General features: G+C 36.6%; 1 protein-coding gene and 1 long non-coding RNA gene across 2 annotated transcripts in view; both read right to left on the reverse strand.

Annotated features, from left to right (window-relative positions):
• Positions 1-3,813: 3,813 nt before the first annotated feature.
• LOC148409198 (uncharacterized) overlaps positions 3,814-26,950 on the reverse strand; it is a 36,515-nt gene continuing 13,378 nt past the window's right edge. The window contains exon 4 of the long non-coding RNA XR_015868376.1: positions 3,814-3,888. This is a non-coding gene — a long non-coding RNA (uncharacterized LOC148409198). The remainder of the gene's footprint in view (positions 3,889-26,950) is intronic.
• On the reverse strand, positions 20,909-23,220 carry LOC148409199 (uncharacterized). Its single transcript, XM_088438856.1, has 2 exons — positions 22,668-23,220; positions 20,909-22,560 (listed from the first exon to the last, which is right to left on the reverse strand). Exon 2 carries the CDS (start codon positions 22,318-22,320, stop codon positions 21,745-21,747), a length of 576 nt encoding a protein of 191 aa, XP_088294982.1. The 5' UTR covers positions 22,321-22,560; positions 22,668-23,220; the 3' UTR covers positions 20,909-21,744.

Genomic DNA, 26,950 nt, shown 5'->3' on the forward strand with positions numbered 1-26,950 from the left:
GAGAAGTGAAATGTTGTTCTCTTTGCTTTATTGTCGATGAATCCTCACGGGTGTTCTGCTCCTGCCTTTTGTCCAGCCAAGTTAATAAGACGATGATGTCATTATCAGGAACACACCACCATTGTGTCAGCAATGCTAAAAAAAAAAAAAAAAAAAAAAAATGCCCATCTCTTAGTCACTAACACCACTTGGAGTGCTTTTTACCATTTATTGCATCGTCAGTCAGTGTGATATAAATAACCATTGCCAAACAGTGTAATGACTATGTTATTATACATCCGTTACACTTCCTGGACATTTTATTAGCGATATCTGGTGAGACCATTCATCCATGTACTATATCAATACTATTCACACTGGTTGTGGATGAGTTGAAATCTATTCTACTTGACTTTGGTTTGGAATATGGATGCTCAAAATCTTAAAGGCCTTTTTTAAATGGGGTAAATGTCTATTTATTAAGGTAGGTCAGGCCACGTAATAATAGTGTTGTATTCAAAACCAAATGCACTTTGTCTTAAAAACAATAACAAAAATGTTTTGAAAAATTAAATTACAGTTTGCTTTCATAGAATTTAGCCATCACTTCAGTCACACATTCTTTTATTATTTCAGAATCCTACAATGGCTTCTAATACTGATTAATAATCCACACCACTCACTGTTGACAATCGTTGTGTTGTGACATCTCATGCATCACTGATCAGATATAAATGTCATCCTTTTTATTCTATTCAATATTATTTTATTTTCTAATCCATTGTTTAAATAAATAATTTTTTAGGCAACAAAATGCATCTCTCTATATTCTGCTTTCTGACTCACCTTGAGAGTATTTTCTTTCTGATTCCTCTTATAAATGGGATTTTCAGATTTGTAGCTACCGAAGTTAATGTTTTTGGAAACAGGACCGGACGCAATTAAACTATGCGTGAGTGTCATTAATATGCCCCGTTGAGCACGGACAAATGTAATATTGAGGGAATTATGGGCTCACTCCAGAAGCTCTCATTCAAAGAATTCATTATTTGGAAGGGTCTTCATGAGGACAATTAAAGGAAAGAGTGTCACCACAGACACCAGTAATAGGTATTAAAAGCCTCTAGGATTTAATGTGGAGATATGATTGTGAATGTGGAGATGGCAATACACACAAACATGTGGGAGATCGGAAAATTAAAGTTCAAACAAAGAAAAACATACATCACCTCTATAGGCTCTGTAGTATCAGCAATTAATGTTATAAAGTTTAGAACAAACAAGAATCAATGTGAGCAAGTTTTTTTTTAAATTGTGTTATTTGCTCTTAGCCCTGAAATATAAAAACCATCTTGGATTATCCCTCAGAAAGATCCGGAAAAGATGAGGTCACCGAGCTATATTTAGAGAGCTTTAACGATGGCATATTAAACAAAATGCTTCTAAAATTCAATTAAGAAACCACTAGGCCACAATGACCTGAAAATAACCCAGAGTTATTCTAAAACAAAGGCTCTGCCAAGCAGCCGCTGTGCCGCCTCACATGTGGTTTGGAAACAGGAGTTCTTAAAACCGCAGATTGTGAGAGGCTGTGGAGATTAATGAAGAGTTTCTTTTTCCAGGTGTTGTATTGTGGATACAAGAGCTTTGGGCCGTGAATTTTTACCAAGACGAGAAATCCTCACGGTAGAAATGAAAACAGGACCACAATATACAGCTCTGATCCAGCTCATGACTCAAAATACAAAAGTGGGCGCGCATTCCATAAAAATAAGTGGGATCAGGAAAATCATTGGCAGATATTGATCATGGGATAAGATCATCCTTTATGTGAATGAAGGAAATGATCTTCTCAAAGCTGTGAAACGTTTAAGCTCTACTCCTTAAGGAATCCATTTCAACTTCACTATTCAAAACGAATTCCTTTGAAATTGTTTGTTTTCAAATTTTCCCATATACAATTTAGTGTTTTCATTTTAAATCTGAAACAACCAGTATACACAAACCCCTAAAATGCATGTAGACATCCATATAATAGCACAGTCACTGAGTAATGATTACAAAACAATATAAATCTAAGTTAGATGCTTTAAATTTATTTAACCTAGTGCAGCAAATGGACAGCAGGAGCTCACAGGAATGTGTGCTTCTGGGTTCTCTCATCCTCCGTGATATGTGTGTGGCGTCGAGGAAGCAGAGAAGGTTAGGCTGGTTGCCACTGAAACAATATCATTTTAAAGGTGTAAAGTAAACATGGTATTGACTTAAGGCAAAAATTTGTTTTTGTCAAAACAAGATACAAAGACTTGACCAAGGTCTAAGACAGAAACCAACAAGGAAATGATATAGGAGTGATTGTAAAAAGAGGCCTCCTGGATCTGAAGCTTAGCAACCAATATTGCCACTTAACCGATATAAATATTACCAGTTGTCAAAAAAAAACTAGAAAACTAGAAATAAAAAACAAGAAAAATAAAATTCACATATACACACTTAATTAAAAGTGAAAATCTATATGGTTTCAACAGGTCCACTGCTATGGCAGTATTGGAGATTTTGTAGGAAATCGTGACTACTATGTATTACAAATAATTCCCAGTTTTGATTTTCATAGATTTAAAGAAAGCATTTGATACTTATCATGATCATATAGATCATACTGTATATTTGGAAATAATTAAAAAGGATTGGCATATAAATGGATAAAATGTTACAGATGAAGTGTACACACCTAGATGATAGAAATTAGTATGTGCAATTTACTGTAATAACGAAAAATCAGTTCATCTTAAGATGGCAGATAGCAAGACTCTGTGCTTGGTTTTATATTATTTACATCATATATTAATGACATTTCCAGAGTTTCAAAAATTTTTGCTGATGAAACAAAATTTTTACTGCTCTTGAGAGTCTTGAACAACTGAACTTCTGTGGATGAACTAGATATATATTTTTTAAATGTGGTTTGACAAGGGCAAGTGATCTTTAACAATCAATGTAAAATTAAGTTGGTAACCACATTTAGATTTTTTAAAGAAAAGTATTTACAATTATTGGCATTCTCTATAAAGCCAAGATTTCGTAAGGACACGTTATATATTTTATTGTATGCCATGACTTCCATACCTTACTGTGTGGAGGTATGGGGTAATACATATAAAACAAACACTAGGTCTATATTTGAAATGAAAAAAAAAAGATCAAGTAAAAAAAGTATCAACCATTCAAATTACGTAGAACAAATGAATTCATTATTTACTAAATTTAATATGCTCAAATTAGTTTAATTCAAAAAGGCACAAATTATATATACAACATATAAAAGCAAAAAACAAGGCAAAAAAGCTAAAACAAAAGAAAAAAAAAACAAGGATAGGACTTGACAATTTTTTGTATTTCTTCCTAGATAAACATAAAAATGGAGATGTCCTTGATGATGCCCCCCTCCCATTTTTTTTAAAAATTTGGGTTGTATTATATTTTTTGATTTCCTTTTATGTTAAGTTTTGAACCCTGTAAAGGATAACCATACAAAGGTTTCTTTACTAGAAGTATTTCATTGTTGTTTTACAATGGGACGTCTACAAACATCGTTTTCTAATTACCTATTTTAGCTGTGATGGCCTGTAATACATTTTTTTTTTTACTTTTACATTTTACATTTTACATTTTTTTTTAAGTCAGATACCCACTTAAAAAAAAGAAAAAAAAAACATGTCAAAAGCACATGTATTCATCTTCCAAACAAAGGCAATCGCTGCAACAACTTCTTGGATTCAAGTACCATTTGAATCCTAGGTCTCCTCTCCCCGTTGTCAGTAACCTTTTGAGTCTTTTGCAGTCTCTGGAGGTGGTGGGGCCAAAGGTGATCCTGTAAGTCTGCAGAGAAATTTCACCAATTCACGACACCTAGTTATATAAAAACACACAAAAAAAGCCAATATTATACTATATAATCTTTTTCAGCGGTTGGGCTCGTAAGGCGAATTCACGGTATGGTGGGCAATCCAAACCGATGTTAAATAGCTAATGCGTTTAGAACCCGAGGTAAAAACATCAAAATTGGACATACATATTAAAAATTGGTACCAAAACAATACATTAAGTGCTGCGTATATATAATATACATGTATACAATCAGAAAACATCAAAAATATACAATATAGAAAGGATTTATTCACCTTTGAGTGGTGCTTATTATGCCCATATTCCCTAGTAAGGGTAGCCTAGGCTAGGCTAGCTTTGTATTTCTTGATTATCACCAGCTTCGTTTCCATACAAATCATCTTCTTACTTCTCTCTTTAACGTCACTAGCAATCTTGGGACCCATGGCTAACCCTTTCAACTTTGAATTAAGCAGTAAAATGCACTATAAATACGGTTTTGTAACCACTCGTGATAGAACAAAGCTTTACCATTCCGCCATTTTGTAACAAGTGAGGCCGACCAATAGCAGAACAGCATCCCCGTCGTGTGACAACAACAGAAAATAAGTGTAATTACCCACTAAAAACGCCTGTAGACGGAAACAAAATAACACAAATGCAGTTAACCCCCTAGGGTCATGTCGCGATTCCGGAATGCATCTACCGTGATAAACGAGGGTTCCAGTGAACCCTCATTTATCGCGGTAGATCCGCAGAGATTCTGGAACCAGCTACGATAGCTGAAAATCCGCAAAGTAGTGCGCCCACTTTTCACATTAAAAAAAATAAATAATTGGGGGGGAAGTTTTTTTAACCGTGAAAAGTCTTCTGCTATACATATTGTTTAAGACAAGTATCATTGAAATACACATTACTTAAATCTTAAATTATAATTTAATATTAAATTATATTAAATTATTAAACCTCATACACTGTACAGTGGGTGAACTGTTCCCCTTTTCCTGTGAAGTCTCGCGCAGCTGTGGTCATATTAGCAGGGGCGCGGACAGCGACACATAGTCAAATCTATACATGATTAAAGATTATTACAATGGAGAGTTTACACTTGAAACAAATAAATCTAGGTGAGACATTCCCAACGGTCTGGCGAACGTCTGCTCCTTTTACAGTGTCTCTCTCTGCCCCGACAATGTGTGTGTGAGCCTTTTGCTGTGGGTGCGCTTCATGACTGACAAGAACGTGCCTGCGGGGTTGGGAGTTGGATTAGATTAAAAAACAGGCATATAGAGAGGAAGAGACACTAAACAGTAAAAAGAGCAGACAGTCCACCAGACAGTTGGAAATCTCTTACTTAGATTTCTTTGATCATAAAATAGCATTTCAATTGTCAACTCAAAATTGTTTGATCATGTACAGATTACACTTTAATTCAACATCCGGGGAGCTACTAATATGACCATAGCTGAGAGAGAAAGGGCTTCTTCTGTCGGCAGTCGGCAATCCAGATTGTTAAAGCAGTTTACATACGGATGATCGCTTGATTACGCGCCGTAACAACTCAGTTCACTGAATTGCCAAAGGTGATGGCAGCCGCCTTCTAATATTCACGTCATCCCTAATGTAGTGAACGGTGGATTAATTCACTCCCAATTAGCGGGCTACGGCCGCCTAACTTCCCCCTTCGAGAAGTATCACCTCAGCAATTGTCATCATTTTTTGATGGCGTTAAGGCTCACTACAAGTCTTAGCGGGAGCAGCACGCTTGGGAGCTATTGCAAAAGCTCAATATGTAATGAAAAAAAAAATCCTTGAAGTCGTGAATCCACGTAATGGAATGGAAAAAAAATCCATTTAAATCCATATTATATATATATATATATATATATATATATATATATATATATATATATATATATACATACATATATATATATACATACATATATATACAAGCTACCGCTGGAAAATCACAGCAATTCAGCATCAACGAAGAACCTTTTGTGCTGAAAATCAACTTTTGACCTTATTTCCACTGAAATCTGAAAACGGTGACCACTGTTTTTGTTGAGCATTTTTTCAAATTGCAATCACAGATCATAAAAATACCAAATTAAAACCTTTCAGGTTGAGTTTGATTGTCAACTTAGCGTTTAACCAATATCTCCAAGAACATAGAAATCTGAAAGGAAAATGTAGTTCAGCCAAGTATAATACATCCTGCTTCGAATAGCCATGATCCATTCACCAATGTACACAATGCAGCAAGAAAAGTTACATGCGATGTGAAAACATTCTCAGCTCAATTTCATCGTGTTCTCTGAGCCATCCCACTAATGAATAAAAATCATTAGTTTTTACGGGTTTTTTTTCATGATCAACCAAGTATGCATTTTTCAAAACAGGGAAAAAAGTTAGAACCATATGGTGATTTGAATGGGAGACATCTGGTTGTGATTAGAGCTATGCAGCACATATTCCACACATGTACACATATTAAGAAGGAAAATACGCCTACAGCAACAAGTGGTTCCGAACAGATCAAAGACAATTTTTTGGTACACTTTGTGTGCGACACATAAAGAGCTGTCCACTTTGCAGAATAGCACCAGTAAGTAGACAAACCATTTAAGAACACTGCCATAGTAACAAGAAGTAAGCTACAGGAAAACACGTGGAGGATTGAAAGTGGGCATATAACAATGCAGGCAAAATTAGCGCTCTCTTGCTCAAGAGGTGAGGGGTTTTGTAAAAGAATATATGGTACGTAGATGATATGCTGCCGCTTTCCACAATGGAGTTGTTTGAAACCTTATCAGCAAAATCTCTGTTGTAACTAGCAATATAGACAAGTTAAGCTAATGCTAATCTTCACCGTACAGTAGCTATTAGCAATAGCTATTAGTAATAGTCTATAAATAGTCAGTGTATCTAGATGAAGCATACAAAAACTCATGTTAAGCAGTACGTTAAACACAATAACGATGATGTTGGCTAGCTGCTAACATTAGCCTCACTGAAACCATCTATTTTTGAAACGTCTGTCCCAAACCTAACCAACTTAACTTGAACTCGAGTATTAACATTGAAATTGTGGAATACAGTAATCCCTCATTTATCCCGGGGGTTACGTTCCAAAAATAACACGTGCAACGTGAAATCCGTGAAGTAGCCAGCTTTATTTTTTTATTATTTTACAATGCAATACTAAACTATAGAATAAAACCAAAACCAAAACCTGTTTTAAAGCCCCAAATTTGTTTAAAACAATCATTTTAACATAGTAATACAAAGTTGGAAACATTGTCCCTCGCGTATTTCAGTCCCAGCTATGCCTCTTCGTCCTGAACCCGCACATTGTTATGAGTAGGTGTTGAGCTCTTTCTTTTTCTGAGCAAGAAGATTTTTATAAACGGATATGCCCGAACATCGAATTAAAGTGAAGCCTCTTATATCATGACAATACAATTGAAATTTCAATTTATTACAAAAGAAATCTAGGTAAAAGTCAGATTTCGAAAGCTGTGCATTTCTCCGTTCCTCTCAGTAGGCACACACACGTATGTGTTTCCTTTCGGCACGCCTACGAGTCACTTGATTGGCTCACAGAGACCAAGCTGTCAATCAATGTGCTTAATAGCACGTTTGTAATGTGTGAGCTGAGCTGAGCGCATTCAGGCACAGGAGAGACGAAAGCAAACTTTTGGATCCTCTTGCCTTTTGTTATAAATTGGCAAGTGAAAAAAAGAATACAGTACAATGTCAATATTTTATTTCGAGACTACAGTAAAGCCCCTGAGCCAATCAGGATTCAGGGGAAGACTGCGCTGTAAATAAAAATACGTATTCCACACTGTAAAAAATCTGTGAAGCACCGAACCCGTGAAAGATGAACCCCGATACAGCGAGGGATTACTGTACACTGTTTTTGCCTAAAGCAAAAACAATGCATCACTATGCTGTGAAGCTAATAAGGATTAAAATACATGTCTATAAAGGTTTACAATATAATACAGAACAAATGATTTGTCGTGTTTTTACGAAGAAGCTAACCTTCCACAGGATGTGTAGTGAGCGTAATGAGCAACATTTGACAGTAATAAGTAATAAATAATGCATTACAGCCTACACTGTCACAGTCTACAGCCAACACTGGTCATAATCTTTTTCAATGCGTTTGTGCTCACATTGCAGTATTTGTAGGAGACCAGAGTTGAATTTATCCTCGAATAGAAAAAATCTTTATAGTCAGAATTGGCACATATATATATATATATATATATATATATATATATATATATATATATATATATATATATATATATATATATATCATTTATTCTGAGATGAGACTGTGCTAGAAACTACAGAATGTTTGAGAAAAATGGTTGAATGTTCTAATGTAGAGCTGCACAGATTAACAGTTCCAAACCCAAATGTTCATCTTTTGCCATATTAATAAATATGATTCTGTACCATCAATGTTAAGCAATTGTATTTTGTTTGATGTCTTCAATGTTGACTGCTGTTGATATCATCGGCAAAATTTAATTAAAGGGATCACATAATCACTGTTTACTTCCTTACACAACTTTGACATTTCTGAACAATTTTTAATAGAACGTGAAATAGAACAGTCAGCACTGTCCTAATACAAACTTCAGAACAGTGTTTCAAATCAGTGCTTTTTTAGTAGTTAAGGTTTTTAGTTTCATTTCCGGATCCCATAGGCCAAGGTTTTTTTTTTTTCGTGTACAATGCGGCACAGTGGGGAAGTGGTTAACACGCTCGCCTCACAGTTCAGGAACCCGGGTTCAAATCTACCTTGCGCCAGCCTTCCTGTGTGGAGTTTGCATGTTCTTCCCGAGTTCGCGTGGGTTTCTCCAGCTTCCTCCTACACAGGTTTATTGGACATACAAAATCACGAGTGTCAAACTCCAATCCTTGAGTGCCGTTTTTCTGCATATTTTCTAACCATCCCTCTCAAACACATCCGATTCAAATGATGAGAATCATTTTCCAGATCCTGCACACCTTGTTAATGAGCTAATCAACTGAATCAGGTGTGTTGAGGAGAGACAACCAGAAAACATGCAGGGTACCGGGCATTGAGAACTGGTGTCCTGAAGTTTGATTGGGTGCATGAATGGTTGTTCGTCCCTTTGTGCTCTGCAATTGGCTGGCAACCAGTTCAGGGTGCCCCCCGCCTACTTCCCCAAGTTAGCTGGGATAGTCACAAGCAAGTCTGAAACCCTTCTGAGGATAACTGCCTTTAGAAAATGGATGAATATAGGCTACTGTTTAAATACAGCTTCAGTGTCAGAAATGTGCAATAATGTCAAACCTACTCTAACGTGAGATGAATATTGCTCATGTGTAAATGTTTGACTTTAGCAGACATTGTACATTACTGTTTCCATTGTGTCACCAGCTGCCAAGGAATCAGTATCACTAAAATACAGTATTGTCATGGAATTTCATATTATCTCAGTCATTTCATGCACTGTGTTTTGTTGGTGTGTTTGCGGGTCATACCGATGTTTCTGTTCTGAAAATATGACAATCCAACATTTAACAGAAGCACTGGATCAGGATAACATGTGCCCACCATGTGAAAATACCCTTGCACTGCTTTGAGTCTGACCTTTGGATTCTTTTAGACATGTTCTTCATTAAAGTGTAGAGCAGAGAATCCATGAAATGTTGCCTCCAAATATCTTCTAAATGCTGTCCATCCCATAGGCCAAGTATAACATGGAGCAAGGGTCATATTTTTAGAGTTTTTGCCTACATACCAGAAGCTATGGGAATCAGCTTCAGCAAAAACAACACAATACCAACATTTATATTGCGATCACACTCGGACCAATTGTATGTCGATGCTATCAGGGATAAGTGTAGAAGTTCTTCAATTAATGCTTGGGACAGCAATCTAGTCTGATCATTTTCTGTTTATGTATGTTGTCCTTCATTTTTAGGAGACATTGGAAATTTCATTAAAATGAAGAAGCGCTAGAACAGGTTTCTGGCTTTTGATCCACTGTTTGCTTTGATTTGATCGACTGCTGTCTGATGATGATACTACTTGGCTTATTGTTGAAATTATAAACTGCTAAGTCCTGCTGAAGGAATGTTTCGCATCTAATAAAAAGAGATGACTGATGAGATTAGTGGTGTTCTTTTGCATAAAGTTAATATGAAACTATCATATTTACTTATACTGTTTAGTACTTATTTCAAACTATGTCCTTAAAAAATAGGGGAAGAGCAATTATCATTGGTGCCAATATTTGGCATTTTGACAAGTATTGAAAATGACTAAACTGTATTATCTTAAGGGAAATATTTAGTATTTAGTTTTCAGTTAACTATCAGCATTCTGCTCACTTTATAAGCATTCTGCTCACCCTTGGAGCAGTGCAATTGTTGTTTTTGGTTAAAATTGAAACAAAGATGTGAAATTTCAGCACTTCTGTTAAATAAAAATGTGGATTTTTTTTGTTTCACTGTTGAAAACTATTTTGAGGTATTTAGAGTTTTTATTTCGCTTTTTGAGACATGCTGGTAACCCTGGGAGCTCCCCGGTTAGACATGTTTGTAAGGGCTCTAAATATTTGTTATTGGCTGCTTTGACGACTAATAAAGAGTATTGGCTCTAAAAAACATATTATTCTATCTCAATTAAGACATTCAGGAAATATCACAAGATACCACTATACCAGTGCATCTCAAATGTATTTTGCCAAGCCCCCTCCCCAGGAAAGAGAACATGTTTTGCAACATGTCCACTCTCTTCATTGACTATAAATAAGATAATTATCTATAAAAATGTTATAGCTATACCTAAAACTGTCTCCTTTTAATATTAACAAAATAAAGGAGCAACATAAATTGATGAGGTAACTACTTCTTTACAGCATTAATACAGGTTACAGGTTAGTCTAAAACTGAAAAGAAAAAACAAATGCATCAGAAATAAAGACAAAAAGATGTCAATCATTATTTTGCAGTTACATTTCACATATCAAAAACAAAGCCTTTTCCCTAGGGTGAAAGAGACCCGCCCCACTATTTGAGAAGGACTGCACGACACAACTTTGGAGGGGAAGGTGCACAAAGTAAAAAGCAGTAAATGTGTCACTGATGGCATTCTTGCACCGAATGCCCACTAGGGTTTGGAACTCCCGCCACTACCTTGCTGTTGGCTTGGAGGCAGAGCCTGCTGACTGCTGACCAACTGTAAAAGTAAGCACAATGCAAGGCTGGCACTGTCTGAAAGCTAAGAGGAGTGATGTTTGACTACAATCACTCAGCAACCACAATATACAGTATAGAGTATGTATGCGCTATGTACAGAAAAAGGCTGAAATTACAAACCCTCTTCCTGTGTAAGTGTAAATGCTTTAAGGTGTTCTTCTCTCGGTTGTGGGACGCACTTTGAGTTGAATTTAATGTATAAAATGAGCTATAGAAAAACAGTTGTCTTGCCTTAATTTCGGACATGATAAATGTTGGTAATAATTTTCTAAATTCAATAATTTTTCAATATAATTTCTCCTGTTACTTTGGTTTTTGTCCTTTTGGTATTTTTGTCATTTTATATTTCTCAACTTCAACACATCCCTACAATTAACGCCTTATTTCGTTCTTATTGTCAAAATTCACACATTTTCATGTGTTCTATATTTGATCATTTTATACCCTCAAGTCAAGTTACTTTTATGAAAGATTTTATTGCCTTGTACTGCAGATAATGACAATAAAGGCTACCTGATCTAACCTTATGTTCTGACCAATTCCAACCATTCCAACTTTGAACTCTTCCACCGCAATTGTTTTTCAAAATTTCCGAAACTCCAGAATTTTAAACTTTTTATTTTTTTTCTCGTCCAGCTTTTTGACTGGTTCAAACTATTTCAACTTTAAATTCTTCTGCGAACATCTAATACAATTGTTTTCCCAAATTTTCAAAATAAAAGTCAAAAATACAATTTGTCTTGCTTTTACCTGTATTTTCACCATACTTTATCTTACTCTCATGCACCAAATTTAGGCTGCAGCTACTCTTTATTGCTAAATTTACTTCAAATTAAAAGCCAGATTTTTTTTCCTCCTCTAATTTTTGTCTTCATACTGATTAAAACCATTGAACATCAGTGGCAAAATGGCTTGTGACAAGGCATCCGTAGCCCACCGCCTACTTGGTATGCCTGCCTACAAAAGAAAGAGCCACATTGGCCTAAATGATCTGCAATATGTGGTTTGTGCTCCCTTTTTAAGCAATGTAACCCCCCCCTCCCACCCACTCTGTATATTTACTGTATGAATATTTTTGTAAAATATCACCATCTATATTTCAAAATGTTTTATGTAGTAGTGAATGTAATTTTTCATCATCACCAAGTTGTAATTTCACAACCGCTAATTTCCCTTCTTTGTGGTACGCAAGCCAGTGGCCAGCATGATCTCTGACTTGTGGAGTCTGAGCCAATAGCAGACCTTTAGAGAATTTCAGGCAGCCATCCCCACAGGCCATAAGTGTTCCTGTGTCTGACAGACTGGAATGATAAGGGTCGCCGTGCAGCACGTTCCCAACCACTAAGCAGCCTAATCCAGCCATTAAATACAAGGTCAAACAAGATATTCAAACCAATCATGAGATGAGCACTCACTAGTGTACATACTTCTACAAAGGTCAATGTAGCATGTGAGGTGTCGCCAATAAATGCGACTCACCATACCGACTCTGATACTACTAGCCAGTTAAGCACACAATAGATATGCAATGCATGAACAAAAGAATAAAATAAGAGAAACAATGTACTGTATTTCTCTGGTCCAAGTCGAGTTTTTTTTCATAATTATTTCCAACCCCCATATTGGGGAGGGGGGTTCACTTAGAGCCACATAACTCAAAACAGATATATATATATATATATATATATATATATATATATATATATATATATATATATATATATATATATATATATATATATATATATAATTAAATATAGTACACATCCGTTTTAGAGCATTAGTACAGAAAGTCGAAAAATGCACTTTTGTCAAGTGTCATATTGCCTCTGTTGTCAATAACAAGGCTGCGTGGATAATTTCCCGGGAGAACTTTGATGAAAAGGAAAAGAACTTGCCTTCTTCAACCCTTGGATGTGTGCTTGAAATCTGCATGGATATCGCCAGGTGGGGAAGAAACAGTAACAAACTTCCATGCTCTTATTTCACAACAGTTGACACTTGGATAAAGAATATCCCAAGTAAGATAATCAGTAAATAATTTCCCAAGACCTCCATTTCAAACAAAATTGGATGGGTCTGAAGATGACTCCCCGTGGAAGAGTAATGAGGATGTTTGCCCAAATGACAAACAGGAAGGAACAGACATCTGGGTCTTAAATGGTAGGAGCTACAGTATTTAGCATGTCAGATAGTAATGTTAACTTTTAGGGCTTTTCAACAAATTCATATTCAGCAGTCAAAAAAATAAAGTATTGAAACTTCAAATCATTTTGTTGTTGCAAAATGTGTTTCTGGCACTTGTCTCATTTCCGTGTCTCGTCACCGCAACAAATTATTGTTCTATATACAATGAATGAATGCATCTAAAAATACTGTAATTTTATCATTTTAATAACCCACACCATGTGATAGAATTGGACAATCATGATCTATGTAACCCCTCAAGTTCAGGGTCGACTTATAATTGCGTTTTTGTGAAATCCACTTAAATGAAAGTAAAAACGAGGGGGGTCAAGTTGTAAGCGAAATTGACTTGTACTTGGGGAGACACAGTATGTATTACTTGTTTCAATTGAACAATAGATTGTGCCATTTTATCCAGATTATATTTTGACTTAAAAGTATGCTCATGAATGAAGTATTGCGTCGAGTCCTCATTTGTTTAACTCAAATCTATTTCCCTTCAAATCCCGTCTCATTCCTACACTTGTGCACTGTCAATATTTTATAAATAAACTGATTTGACTGATTAATTCATTGAATTTATCATGACTTTGCTTTGTTGCTATTTAAATGTGGATCCTTATACTGTACTTTTAAAATCAGTCCATTGTCAAATCAAATGGAAAATACCCTCCTCTAACACCATATAACTTGGTTAAGAATTGTCACATGCGGCCTTGTGTATGCCAAATCAATAGGTAGTGAAATAGTCTTCAGCAATTTTTTTAAATATCTGAACCCAGTTCCCCTGCAGTTGGCTGGCAACCAGTTCAGGGTGCCCCTCACCTACTACCTCAAGACAGCTGGGATAGGCACCAGCAAGCAAGTGACTATAGAGAGGATAAGCAGCTATAGGGAAAATAGATGGATGAAATGAATGGATCTGAAGCTCTTCCTCTCTGAAATAGATACATGTGGTCAAACCAAAGGCAAGCCAAGGATATGTTTGACCTTAAGAACGTCGAAACAAAGACAGTCATGAATGACTAGTCTATGCCAACACAATGATAAAGTCATAAATCAAAGTAAATATTTGCAAAGACAAAACACTTTTAATCCATAAATATTAAATAAGCAAATTAAAAATGAGATCCCAATTCCCTATTTTTCCTGTGTTTTGCTTGTACAATGAATGAATTGCAAATGAACGCATTGTGCCATATTAACCTCAAACCATCATAGAGTGGGACGGTTGGAAAATGGAAAAGTCTTCAGAGCAAATAAAAAAAGAAAATACAATGAAATATTAATGATGTATAATAGATAATTAATTATGATAGATGGAATTAAAAAAAAACATCCTCCTGCCAATTTTACGGAATGCCTATCCTATTTTTAACATCCTCCTGAGGCCTATTCGTTTGTGTATACCGTTGTATTAATTTTGTCTCAGCAAAACTTCAAACTCAGTTGCATCCTATCAAGGCACATGAGCTGTTATTAGAAATGCCAAGATGTCCTCGACTGAGCTCATGAGGACTTAGCAGAGTAACTTTAAGGATTCAAAAGATAGAGACCAAAAACCAAATAAATAAAGTGGACCTCAGGAGACTATAATTGTCATAATAGATTATTTGAAGGCTCACACACAAATCAAAAGTTTTTTCAAAAGTACTGTATTGATATATGAATCCAAAGTATTTTAACCCCATGTAGTTACTCAAACATTTTTGTGTAACCTGCCACATATTATTTATAAATTGCTGGCCAGGTACGATTTAAGTGCACAGTTGGATGTGATGTTATGTTTATCAATTTTCACTGACCAATTGGAAACGTGTGCTCAGTGTGTGTGCTCAGTGTGTACATTTCTGTGCGGTCGAGGACACTGTGGGGTTGTTACAATCCCTCCTTCCGTTTATACGCACTATCCCTCCCTCCGCCTGGTCTCCTCCTTGTTCTCCTAGCCAATGTGGAGTCTATGAGTTGTTTAGCCTGTGATTGTGGCGCTATTCCATGGCTCAGGAAGCCAGTGACATCATCCCAGATTATTTGCGTGCGTGTGGAAATTGACACCTCTGGTCACTGTGACACACTGTCTCCTTGTTCACGCTTTGAATCAGTCAGTGGCATATGTACTGTATTATATTATCTGAACAGCAGACAGTACATTCTAATAATTCTGAGTGCAGCCGTGAGACTGTATTTTTCATTATAAGTCCGAAGACATGTCATTGATCATTTTCAGACCAATGTCACCATTGAAGACTTTGAATTCCTTAATAGAACAAGTCTAGTAAGGATTGCCAAGGCAATAACAAATGTGAAAGCACGGTGGGTTTCAAACCGTGTGACATTTAACATAATTTGTGATGGCACTGCTGTCTTTTGAATGGAGAAAGTCCTCAGACATTGTTCCAAACATTTTGGACACTGTGACCGTACACAGGGTAATATTCAGGGAGTATGGGAGCAATATGTTTTGCGAAGAAGTCTGGTCAGCAAGGAAATAAAGGTCACATATAAGTTTTTGGAATACTAAAAAGGTTGCAGACAGAGACATGAAACCCAGCATACTTATTTTTACTGATGCATCACAAATTTAGAGCATACAGTAATTGATAAAGTTAAATGTCCCACATACATTATTTTATACTGCAGTTTTTAGAACCGCTCGTTATAGAGTAGGTAAATAGAGTGGAAAATTAGAGGAAGTAACTAATTTTATTGCAAAACCAGGGTCACTTTCTACATAATTACAGAAAACATTTCAAGTGTTGTCCAAGTATTCAAGTTTTCTCCCACTCTCAAACAACAAGGCTTTTACATTTATTAAAAACCCAAAATAAAGGATGGGCAACTGGTGCTGGCCCACACTGACGCTCAATCAAGTGTTGAAAATAAATATGTTTACACTGTAGCTGAATAGTTTTCAGTTATAATAACAATGCCCATCATGAGTTGGCAGATATTGCTTCATTGTGCCTCTAGAGCCAAGACTCATTATATGATGAAAGAGCAGAGCGAAAAGTAGTAAAACGACCAAATCTGGTCAAGACACTGTAAAGCAGATCTCAACAGTACAAATAGCTATGTTTTTTTTTTGTTTGTTTGTTTGTTTTAACTGCAAAAGCCATTGCCAGCTCTTACAAAGTGCATAAAAGGCATATGAGTTGTTATTGTTTGAATATTAAAGACTTGGGCAGGGCAGTGCCAGACTGGTTAGCAAGTCTGCCTGGATTGGAGATTGTGGATTTGCTTCCATATCTGACCTTCCTGTGTGGAGTTTACATGTTCTCCCCATGCCTGCCTGTGTTTACTCCAGTACTCCAGTTTACCCCCATATTCAAAAAACATGCACAGGTGGTATATTGGACACTCTAGATCAGAGCTCCCTAACCGCTGGTCCGCAGCTCGGTGCGGGTTCGTGGATCAACTGGTACTGGGCCACACACGAAATAATGATGTATTGGAACTGATTTGGTTTATCCTTTAACTTGTCCCTTCTTTGGCTTGATTATTGTTTTTTTTTACACTGGCTGCAGTTGATATTACATTTTTTGTGAGGAAGGACGGTGTGGCTTTAGTTGAGAGCAGTCACTGCCGGTGTCTCTCTGTGAAATCTGGCCATGAATGTCCATGCTTTACTTTCTTTGTATGTTGCCATATATTATAATATACCTCAAATCAGTTTGTTTGTTGATCCAATAACTTGTGACTGTGGATAACATGCTAGCTAATGTTCCCTGTTATCTTCAGCATGTCATGCAGTGCTGCCTTGTATGTGTTTAGCTTGTTAGCATTTTCATTTGCGCCAGGGATTTCCCATTGATATATGGAAGCATAAGCAAAGGTTTTGCATTAAGTACTCATTTGCATCTAATAAACGTTTTGTATTAAAATTAATAGTGTTTGTAATTAAGGTATATGATTGATTTAATCAATGTAATTTGTGTGCTTAATTTCTGTACGCATCAAAAGTATTTTTGAGACTAAAGCAAGCTGAGAGCTCCCATTAATTTGCTGTTAATTTGCTCATACTTTATGTGTACTTTATGTGATGATGTAATCAGGCAAGACAGAGGGGTTTGTGTGCCGAAATTACCTATCATTGAAAAATAACAAAAAGACCCGGGTAATGAATCAATGGCTTTAGCTTGACCATGGTGTGATTTCCTCCTGACAAGTTGCATAAGTCAAATCTTTCAATGTTGCACTGAATGGCGAAACCAAATGAAGCCAAGTGTTTGCTTTTGTGGTAAAATGAATGGTAAAAAAATGCCACCCCTGATGAATGCAAGTCAGTACAGATAAGACGTGCTCCACTCAGTGTGACCATGGAAACACATGTGACGCGCGAGCACCCGTATGTAGAAACGCATACACAGACTCAGTCCTATAAATAAGACTTTGGTATTGAAGGGTCAAGTGGAGTCCAGTCCCGTAGATACCAGCTCTGTACATAGGAATCAGTCTGTAATCCATGGCAACCAGTCTGTTCTCATTCTGTCAACCACCTCCAACACTGTACCAAAATCAAATTACGCAGCCGTTCAATCTTGGCAAGAATTTACATGTAAAATCTCATAACTGATCAGGTAAAAGTGTGTTTAAGCCATTACACATACGTCCTACAGGGGAAGGAGGTTGGGGGGGGGGGGGGGGGGCATACCAACAACAACGTGGCTCTGTTTGACCCTCACTGAGAGAAAATAAGTGCTGGCTGACAGTCCATGTCAGACACAACATGGCTAAATATTTGCACTGTTGGGTCTTTATATTGGCAGAACTGTGGACCACTGGTTAGCAGTGTCAACCCCACAAAGAAATTTCCGGGCCTGGAAATTTCTGCTTGGGGCTTGCATGTTCTCAACAAGCTGTCTCAACATCTCAGACATTCTCAAAAAATGTAGATAAACCTCTCAAATTTGACTCGGTAATTTGTCATTACTTTGTCACGACCAGATGTTGGCATTTTATAACTTTTTTTTTTTTTTGTGCGTCATTCATCATTCGCCAGTCCCCGACAGACTGCCCAACCCACTTCCCATCTATGTTTAGCTCCTCTTGTTTTTTTTGTGTTTTCTTTTCTTAGGTTTCGCCCCATTAGTTTTTCGAGTGCCCATCAATGACAAACTGGTGGACAGTCATTTGGTCCCGATGGACTGCCTTCTGTTGACGCTGTGTTCAGCTGAACAGGGCTTTTTTTTTGAGAGAGAGAGAGAGATCTCTGAGAGAGAGATCAATTAAATTACATATTGTGGTTCATATTGTAATATTGCCATTATCATTACATCTCAACTATCATTTTCTGTGCAGTTAGCCACCCCTAGCCCAACCTGTCATGGGATCAAAATCTATACTCGCCAATGACCCAGCACGTTGGATACGATGAGGGCTACAGATTCTCATAACAAGCTAATTTCAGCGAGACAATAAAAGTCAAGTGTACCATAACTCTTGATTTTTGTAATTATTTTGATAGAAAGTAACAGACATGTTATTACAACAATGTGTTTTTTTAATGTAAAACAAATGCACACTATTTTAATATTAATAATTGATTAAAGGAAACCATATTTGGCACAAGCTCCTGTTATACTAAGCAAAAGACCTTAAAGATTCAGTGTTGCAGCTGACACACTGCATGCCTCATTTTATCCATAGTGTTTGACCATGTATTATTTCAACTAATATTGACACACTTTATTTCAATTTCACCATTTCTTACTTAATAAGTTTCTCTTCATAATTCGTCAAGCATGATAATAGAAATCAGATAAGATATGATTGCTCATCTAAATGTGCCTTTCATCTGGTCCAGTTAGTCATGGATGCACACAGTAACATGCAACACAGTAGATGTTAAGTTATTAAATTCATGATTGAGAAAATTCAGGAATGCCGTGTAAAGCCGACACATAGTCCCTCAATAATAGGCAGGTGTTAGGAGTAAGCTATGGTGATGCACTCTCGTCTCTGAGCTTGAAGCCTCACAGACATGGGCCCCCACTCCTCCTTCAGCCCACACTACTGTGGCCCATAGCCAGCCCCTGCAGACTCCATTGGAGTCAATTGCAAGAACTTAAACAAGCGAAAAACATAAAACAGTATCTCCCAGCTCTGTGTTTATGTACAAGATGGGAGACAACCTATCTCCCTCACAAAGCTCTTGCAGTGTTTGTGGATTCCATTTGGAGTTGGCGGCAGACATGCAGCTCTCTTGCCCATGGGTCCATGCGAGTGAAGGTGACCGAGGCACAGCAGTGATAAAGAAAGCAGGAAGATTTAAAAAGGGGGACAGGAGGGGAGAGTCCTGGCTAAGCTTTAGTTGTTTTGTTTTTTTCACTTTTGGTTTGGCTTTTCATGAAATGTCTTTATTCTGAGGCCCAGTTTACAGACAGAGGAGAAACTGATGCTAATATCCACACTATTCACTGTAAACCCCAATAAGTTATCAGAACTAAAAAATATTGAGGCAAGTACTTGACACAATATTTTTGAGTTCATAAATTCAAAAATTTGGGTTTTAAAACTTAATTATTTTGATTATATTCTTCTCTAAACATATAATTACTGAGAAGTTAAGAAAACTCATTATTTTAACTCAAACATTTTAATTTTAATTTTAATCTAACCCTTTATGATTTCAACAGTGGCAACTCATTATGTTCAGTTAACATGAATTAAGTTTTTCAACGAAATCAACTTATCATGTTTAGTTATCTAACTTAAGTTTTTAAGTTTTATCACTTGTCTATAACATCTATATCAACTCTTTTTTTAGTTTTTCAATACTTGAAAATAATCAAAACTTTGAAAACTAAGTTAAAAAAAACTTGTTAAACATAAGTACACTGTACTTTTGACTGCATTTTTGATAAAACAACATTTATTTCTTCTCGTTGCAATTCAAACTGTTTTGAGTAGACGACTAACCAGAAATTCTGTATAGAGCACAATTTACATCACAAAAAAACTGAATAACTACTTTTAAACTGAACAGGGAAAGTTGTTCAGTGAAACAACACCTCACAACCTTCTGATTAAAACAAATCATTTTTCAGACTTTGCAACTTTGCTGATAGTTTATCACCTTCTAAACAATGTAAAATCGTCCGAACAAAATCAATGTTGGTCATTTTTTTTAGGGTAACTAAGGTGTATTGCATAGATTAGTCCAGACGTGACCAGGAAGGCATCACAGAATCTGGGGTGGCTGAAGACAATGTTGCTTTCAATGACGACACAGATGCTCAGAGGCGGGTCATTAAGTGGACATTGGTCTTGGTCACTAGTGATGGTACCGGCCACTACAACTTCCTCAAGCTGCGGCTCATGCTGAATAAAAGATACACACCAAAATTAAAGTAACATAGAGTTTTAAAAGTTTTAAGTAATAATTTGTAACAGTGTTTTTCTTATTGTTGACAAATAATCTCTCCTTAAAGGTCCAATATTTTGTTTGTTTTTGTGTGTCTGCTCCAGTCAAAAACAAATTTGTTGTTTCCCAAAAAAACAGCAAGATGGTTTACTCATAAACATTACAGTTTAATTCATTTTGGCAAGGCACCAGAGTGGGATTGATTACATTCAGGAAACTATTAAACACACCAATTACCATGGGTTTACATTTAAGCAGCCGGATAAATGCAGGTTTTACTGTGTATTGTCGCTGTCAGAAAATAAATAAAAAAACATGTTCAAATTAAACCTTTTAATGTTTAAAAGCACATAGCAACCAGAGCCTCTGTTCAAAAAGAAGCACTCTTGTCAGCGAGTTGTGCTTTTTCCTAATGATTTGCAAATCTTTCAATTCTTACCCTAGACAGTATGACTCACTGAGGTGGACTTAACGAACAAAACTAACTAGATACTTTAATAATAATAATAATAATAATAATAATAATAATAATAGTAAAATAATGCCCATACATTGTTTCCAAAGAAGTCCACCTTCTCCTGCCCAAGTTCGTGTCAACGACATCTCGTTTGCATTTACGGGGTGAACACAATAAGATAGATAGATAGATAGATAGATAGATAGATAGATAGATAGATAGATAGATAGATAGATAGATAGATAGATAGATAGATAGATAGATAGATAGATAGATAGATAGATAGATAGATAGATAGATAGATAGATAGATAGATAGATAGATAGATAGATAGATAGATAGATAGATAGATAGATAGATAGATAGATAGATAGATAGATAGATACTTTATTCATCCCCGTAGGGAAATTCACATTTCCAGCAGTATCCTCAAGTCGAGATATAAAATATGAGAAATAAAATACACAAGGATACACATAAGTCCAGTACAGAAGTATACTTAAGGTGCTTGTTAACAGTGTAAACAGAATAGTGTGAATTGTTGGAGTCTAGTGCAAGTATAATTAAGGTGCTTGTATAAAGTGAATAGTGCAGTGCAGAGTATGAGGTTTAGAGTTTAATGTGAGCTTTTACTGCCCCGGGTGGAGTTGAAGAGCCTCATGGCATGGGGGAGGAATGATCTCCTCAGCCTGTCCGTGGAGCAGGACAGTGACAGCAATCTGTCACTGAAGCAGCTCCTCTGTCTGTGGATGATGCTGTGTAGTGGATGTGTTGGATTGTCCATGATTGATAGCAGTTTGTTTAGCGCTCGTCGCTCAGCCACAGTTGTCAGACTGTCCAGCTCTGTGCCCACAACCGAGCCCGCCTTCCTCACCAGTTTATCCAGACGCGAGGCGTCCTTCTTCTTGGTGCTGCCTCCCCAGCACACTACTGCGTAGAGGAGGGCGCTCGCCACAACAGTCTGGTAGAACATCTGCAGGAGCTTTTTGCAGATGTTGAAGGACGCCAGCCTTCTGAGGAAGTACAGTCGGCTCTGTCCTTTCCTGCACAGAGCTTCTGTGTTGGTAGTCCAATCCAGTTTATTGTCCAGCTGCACACCCAGGTATTTGTAGGTCTGGACAAACTCTACACATTCTCCTTTGATGGTTACTGGTTCCGGATGGGGTTTAGGCCTCCTGAAGTCCACCACCATCTCCCTGGTCTTGGTGGTGTTCAGGTGCAGATGGTTAGCGTCGCTCCATGAGACAAAGTCCTGGATCAGTTTCCTGTACTCCCCCTCCTGCCCACTCCTGATACATCCCACGATAGCAGTGTCATCTGCAAACTTCTGCACGTGGCAGGACTCAGAGTTGTACTGGAAGTCTGACGTATACAGGGTGAACAGGACAGGAGACAGCACAGTCCCCTGTGGCGCTCCAGACGAGCAAGCAGCCTGGGTTAGATAGACGGTCTTAATAATGTATTCATGCTACATATCTTTTGGCTTAATCATCGCGTCCCCTCCCAGTGTTCTTTTGAAGAAATGTAACAAAAACTTACCTAAGGGCTGTCAGTCTTCTACGTCGACTGTTTCGTTGAGCAGTAACAAGTTGTAATTCCCGCCACTCGGCTTCTCTTCGTGTTTTGATTCAAACAGGGCGGTATGCAGCCAGTGTTGTAAGAGCAGTAGCGCTACCTTCTGCTTCAGCGAGTAAAGCAGTAGGAATCCCGTATACAGTACAGTCTTCTGCAACGCCAATCTCCTCGTTTTTGTGACCTATTTTAGAACATATTTTCCTGTTCTCAGTATTAATGTTGGTTTCGTTTGTTTGCCATCGACTTCAGATGTGTTTTTCTTTAATTTGTGAAGCAACAAAACATTTCAAGATTTCATACTATTTTAGCCAGTGCTATGATGACTGTACAGTAATTTAAATATTAATCCTGCACATCTAATAAATAATCAAAAACTCTCCTCAGACAATTTTGCAGGTTCATTTATCCTATTGATACTTTAAGATTGCTTAAAGTCTACATCGATTTTTTTTTCATTTCTTTGAATATTGTGAGCACATAATTTAATCATAACACTTGTATGCTCCAACGGTGCTAATCTGAAAGGGTTATGTGTTTTTGCATAATCTTTCATCACACTATGACCTTATTACAAGGATACACAAGCAGTAACGTTTGAGCAACAAAAAGAAGTGGCCATATGATTATTAATTATTATTATTATTATTAAATATTACTTAATAACATTAAGATTTTCTAATCTAATGCTTTTAAGTTACGATCACTTAATACACACATTTGTTGAAATAAATTAAAAAGTATGAGTTATAGTCACTCAAAAGTATGAAAAAGTGACCCAAACTTAATTTATTTGAGTTTGTAGAGCTTTTGTAAAATTTTGAGGTCACACTGGTCAATCTATTTAATTATTTCTTGAGTATCCACCTCTTTGCCTCTACTCGGAGAAAGGTTTTGCTCATTTATTTTGCACTCTAAGCCCTTGACCTCTATTTTTTCCTTTATAATACTTAATTTATTTGCCTTCATGTATCCTCCATCTCCATCTTTTTCTGACAAATGCAAGTTTCATTATTCAATGTCACATGGCTTTGTAAATTTAAGAAACTTAGCAAAATGACAAAATATGTATAGCAAAATACATCAAGAAAAAAAGGCGAAACCTTTTCGATGTTCACAGAAACTGTTAGTTTGACTGAACATTTTTTGTTTCGCTCCCAGACTCCCTTCATAGTTGTTTGATGAATGTAAAAAAACGTTCTGTCACCAAAACATTTACTGGAATGTACATGCACCTTTGCAATCCATCGTTTAATCGAAAACAAATCACTCCTGACTCTCAGGAGTTTATTTAAAGAAGTAACCTTTTTATATAAACCTTTATATACTGTATATATATATATATATATATATATATATATATATATATATATATATATATATATATATATAAATATATATATATATATATATATATATATATATATATATATATATATATATATATATATATATATATATACTGTATATACACGTGGACAAAATTGTTGGTACCCCTCAGTTAAAGAAGGAAAAACCCACAATTCTCACTGAAATCACTTGAAACTTGCAAAAGTAACAATAAATAAAAAATTATTGAAAATTAAATAATCAAAATCAGCCATCACTTTTGAATTGCTGATTAACATAATTATTTAAAAAAACAAACTAATGAAACAGGCCTGGACAAAAATGATGGTACCGCTATAAAAGATTGAAAACTATTTGACCAGACTGACATGATTAACTCAGGTGTGTCCTTTAATTGACATCACAGGTGTTTCCAAACCCGCTCCCATCTTTTATATTCGCCGGTCAAACAAAAGGGGTGGTCCAATGACAACGTCAGCATGTTGAGTTGCTTCCTGTCCTCTGCTGCCCTTTTCAGGTGGAGGGTTCGAATCTAGCCAACTCAGCACCTTGGCAAATACTCTTGCAGATGCATTGGAATTCCCCACAGTCCGAGACCTGTGGGCGCCAGTGGTCTGATATGTGTATTCGAGGTGGAGAATGAAACAATGAGCTGCGGAGACGCTTTCCTTCACTTCTAGGTGTTATGGTGTCTTTGCCTTTTTATGTCACAGCAGGCAGGCCCCCTGGGTGGAGACTAGGCCACAAAGGCCAACTGATCTTATTACAAGTCAAGAGTGCACAAGAAGCTACCAATCTATATTACACTATATATCTTCAGAGAAGATTAATAAAAGCTATGCTAATTAGCTAATGTGAGTAAAACCCCAGGTAAAAACATATAAATTGTCTATACATATTAAAAATTGGTGTCAAAATAGAACAGTACGTGCTACTTATATAAAATATACATGTGTACAATCAGAAAACGTTATAAATAAAAAATATACAAAGGATTTATTTACCTTTGAGTGGCGCTTGTTATGCCCATATTCCCGAGTAAGGGGAGCCTAGGCATGATTATCTCCAGCTTCGTTTCCACATATATCATCTTCTTACTTTTCTGTTTATTTATTGATTATCTGCAGCTTCCTTTCCTTATAAAGCCTCTTCTTACGTCTCTCTTTATCACTCGCAATCTAAGAACCCACGGGTAACACTTTCAAGTTTGAATTAAGCAGTAAAATGCACTATAAATATGGTTTTGTAACCACTCGCGATAGGACAAAGCTTTACCATTCCGCCATTTTGAAACGACTGAGGCCGACTAATAGCAGACCACCATCTCCGTCATGTGATGCAAAATAAGTGCAATTACCTAAAAAGGCCTGCAGATGGAGACAAAACAGCACAAATACAGCCGGCACCTTAGTGTCATGACAGTTGTTTTTGTCGCAAAGCCGGAAAAATACCGTTAAATGGGGTTGAAAAAACTCAGTATTCCATGTCGCAACATGAAAAAATTTAAGCCAGGGACGCTGGAACACGGGGGACCACTGTATATGCAATTTTAATGTTTTTACCTGGGGTTTTACATGCATTTGCTATTTAACATAGGTTTGGATTGCCCACTAGTAGCGGTCCGTGCATTTCACACTTAGGCCTTCAGTGATTGGACCCTTCATGTGGACACGTATACACACACTACACAGGCTATTTTTTAGAGCATCGCAACATCAATAAACCAGCATCAACGATTAAAACTTATTATTATACGTGCCAACACTTAGAATGAGTAATAATAGTTTCAAATGATTTGTCCACGAAATTTTATGAAGTCCACCAAGAGTAGGCACCCTTTAACAAGATTGTATGCTAAATTACAAAGGGCAATTTAACATAAGTGTCACGTCTGGGCATGATGAGTTGGGAGGAGAAAGAAAGGGGATCCAAAATATGCAGGAAAACTGAGAAATATGTGGCTCAAACAAAAGGAAGTTTTAACAAGGAAATGAGGCAGGACTGAACTGTGAGCAAAACTGGACAAAATATCACGAGAAAGGTGCACCAAATCAAACTAACGAGAAGGCAGACAATAAAGGCACACGCTAGCGCAACAGAAACAAACAAAACCCCACAAACTCACAACAACCAAACACAACCAAACATGACAACTGAATATGAATAATATAAAATGACAAAAACATATCTCACCCAAAACAGCTGTCCTGAATTTTTTTCAGTACAAAATCCATTGTTTTTTTTTCCCTCAGAAAGACTTTCATGACTTGCTTGTAGAGTTTGTCTTCACGTTTCATTTCCAATAATAAATTCTTTTCTATTGACATGGACGCCAATGCTGAATGTCGCATTGGTCCAATATCCGTTTTGCTCTTCTTCAGCCACTTTGGGTTAGAAAAAAAAAAAAGCATCTGTGCGTCTGGCTTCGATCTACGCTATCCCCATCAGCTAACATTACGAGGTTGAGCAACATGTTTTTTGTTTTTTTTTTTCTTCTTTTTTTATAATATATTTATTTTAACTACTTCCACCGTTAAACATGTTGGATCACTATAGCACCGCCTTCCTTCAGTGAGCGTCCACGTTGGTCACATTCTAAGGGAGGTTTCTTGAAGGCATTTTAATGGGCCTGTACACAATATGTCATTGCACACGGCACAGAAACCTTCAACTATTCAAGCGAATGCCCGAGAACATGAAGTCTGCCTCACGACACACGTTAGCTGAATTCTAATTCGCTAAGAACTCTACACTAAAACGGCAGCACTTGTAGGAGTGTAACCATATAGATATAATACCACATAAAAAGAACAGAATATGGAGAGTAATTTCATATATAAATTATATATATACTGTATATATATATATATATATATATATATATATATATATATATATAT

This window comes from Hippichthys cyanospilos, chromosome 17, assembly GCF_059441005.1.
Source record: "Hippichthys cyanospilos isolate Australia breed blue-spotted pipefish chromosome 17, RoL_Hcya_1.0, whole genome shotgun sequence".
NCBI lineage: Eukaryota > Metazoa > Chordata > Actinopteri > Syngnathiformes > Syngnathidae > Hippichthys > Hippichthys cyanospilos.

What these genes read in the sequence shown, in the direction of transcription:
- LOC148409199 (XM_088438856.1), bottom strand. Translation starts at nt 22,320, where the DNA reads ATGGTGGTGGACTTCAGGAGGCCTAAACCCCATCCGGAACCAGTAACC.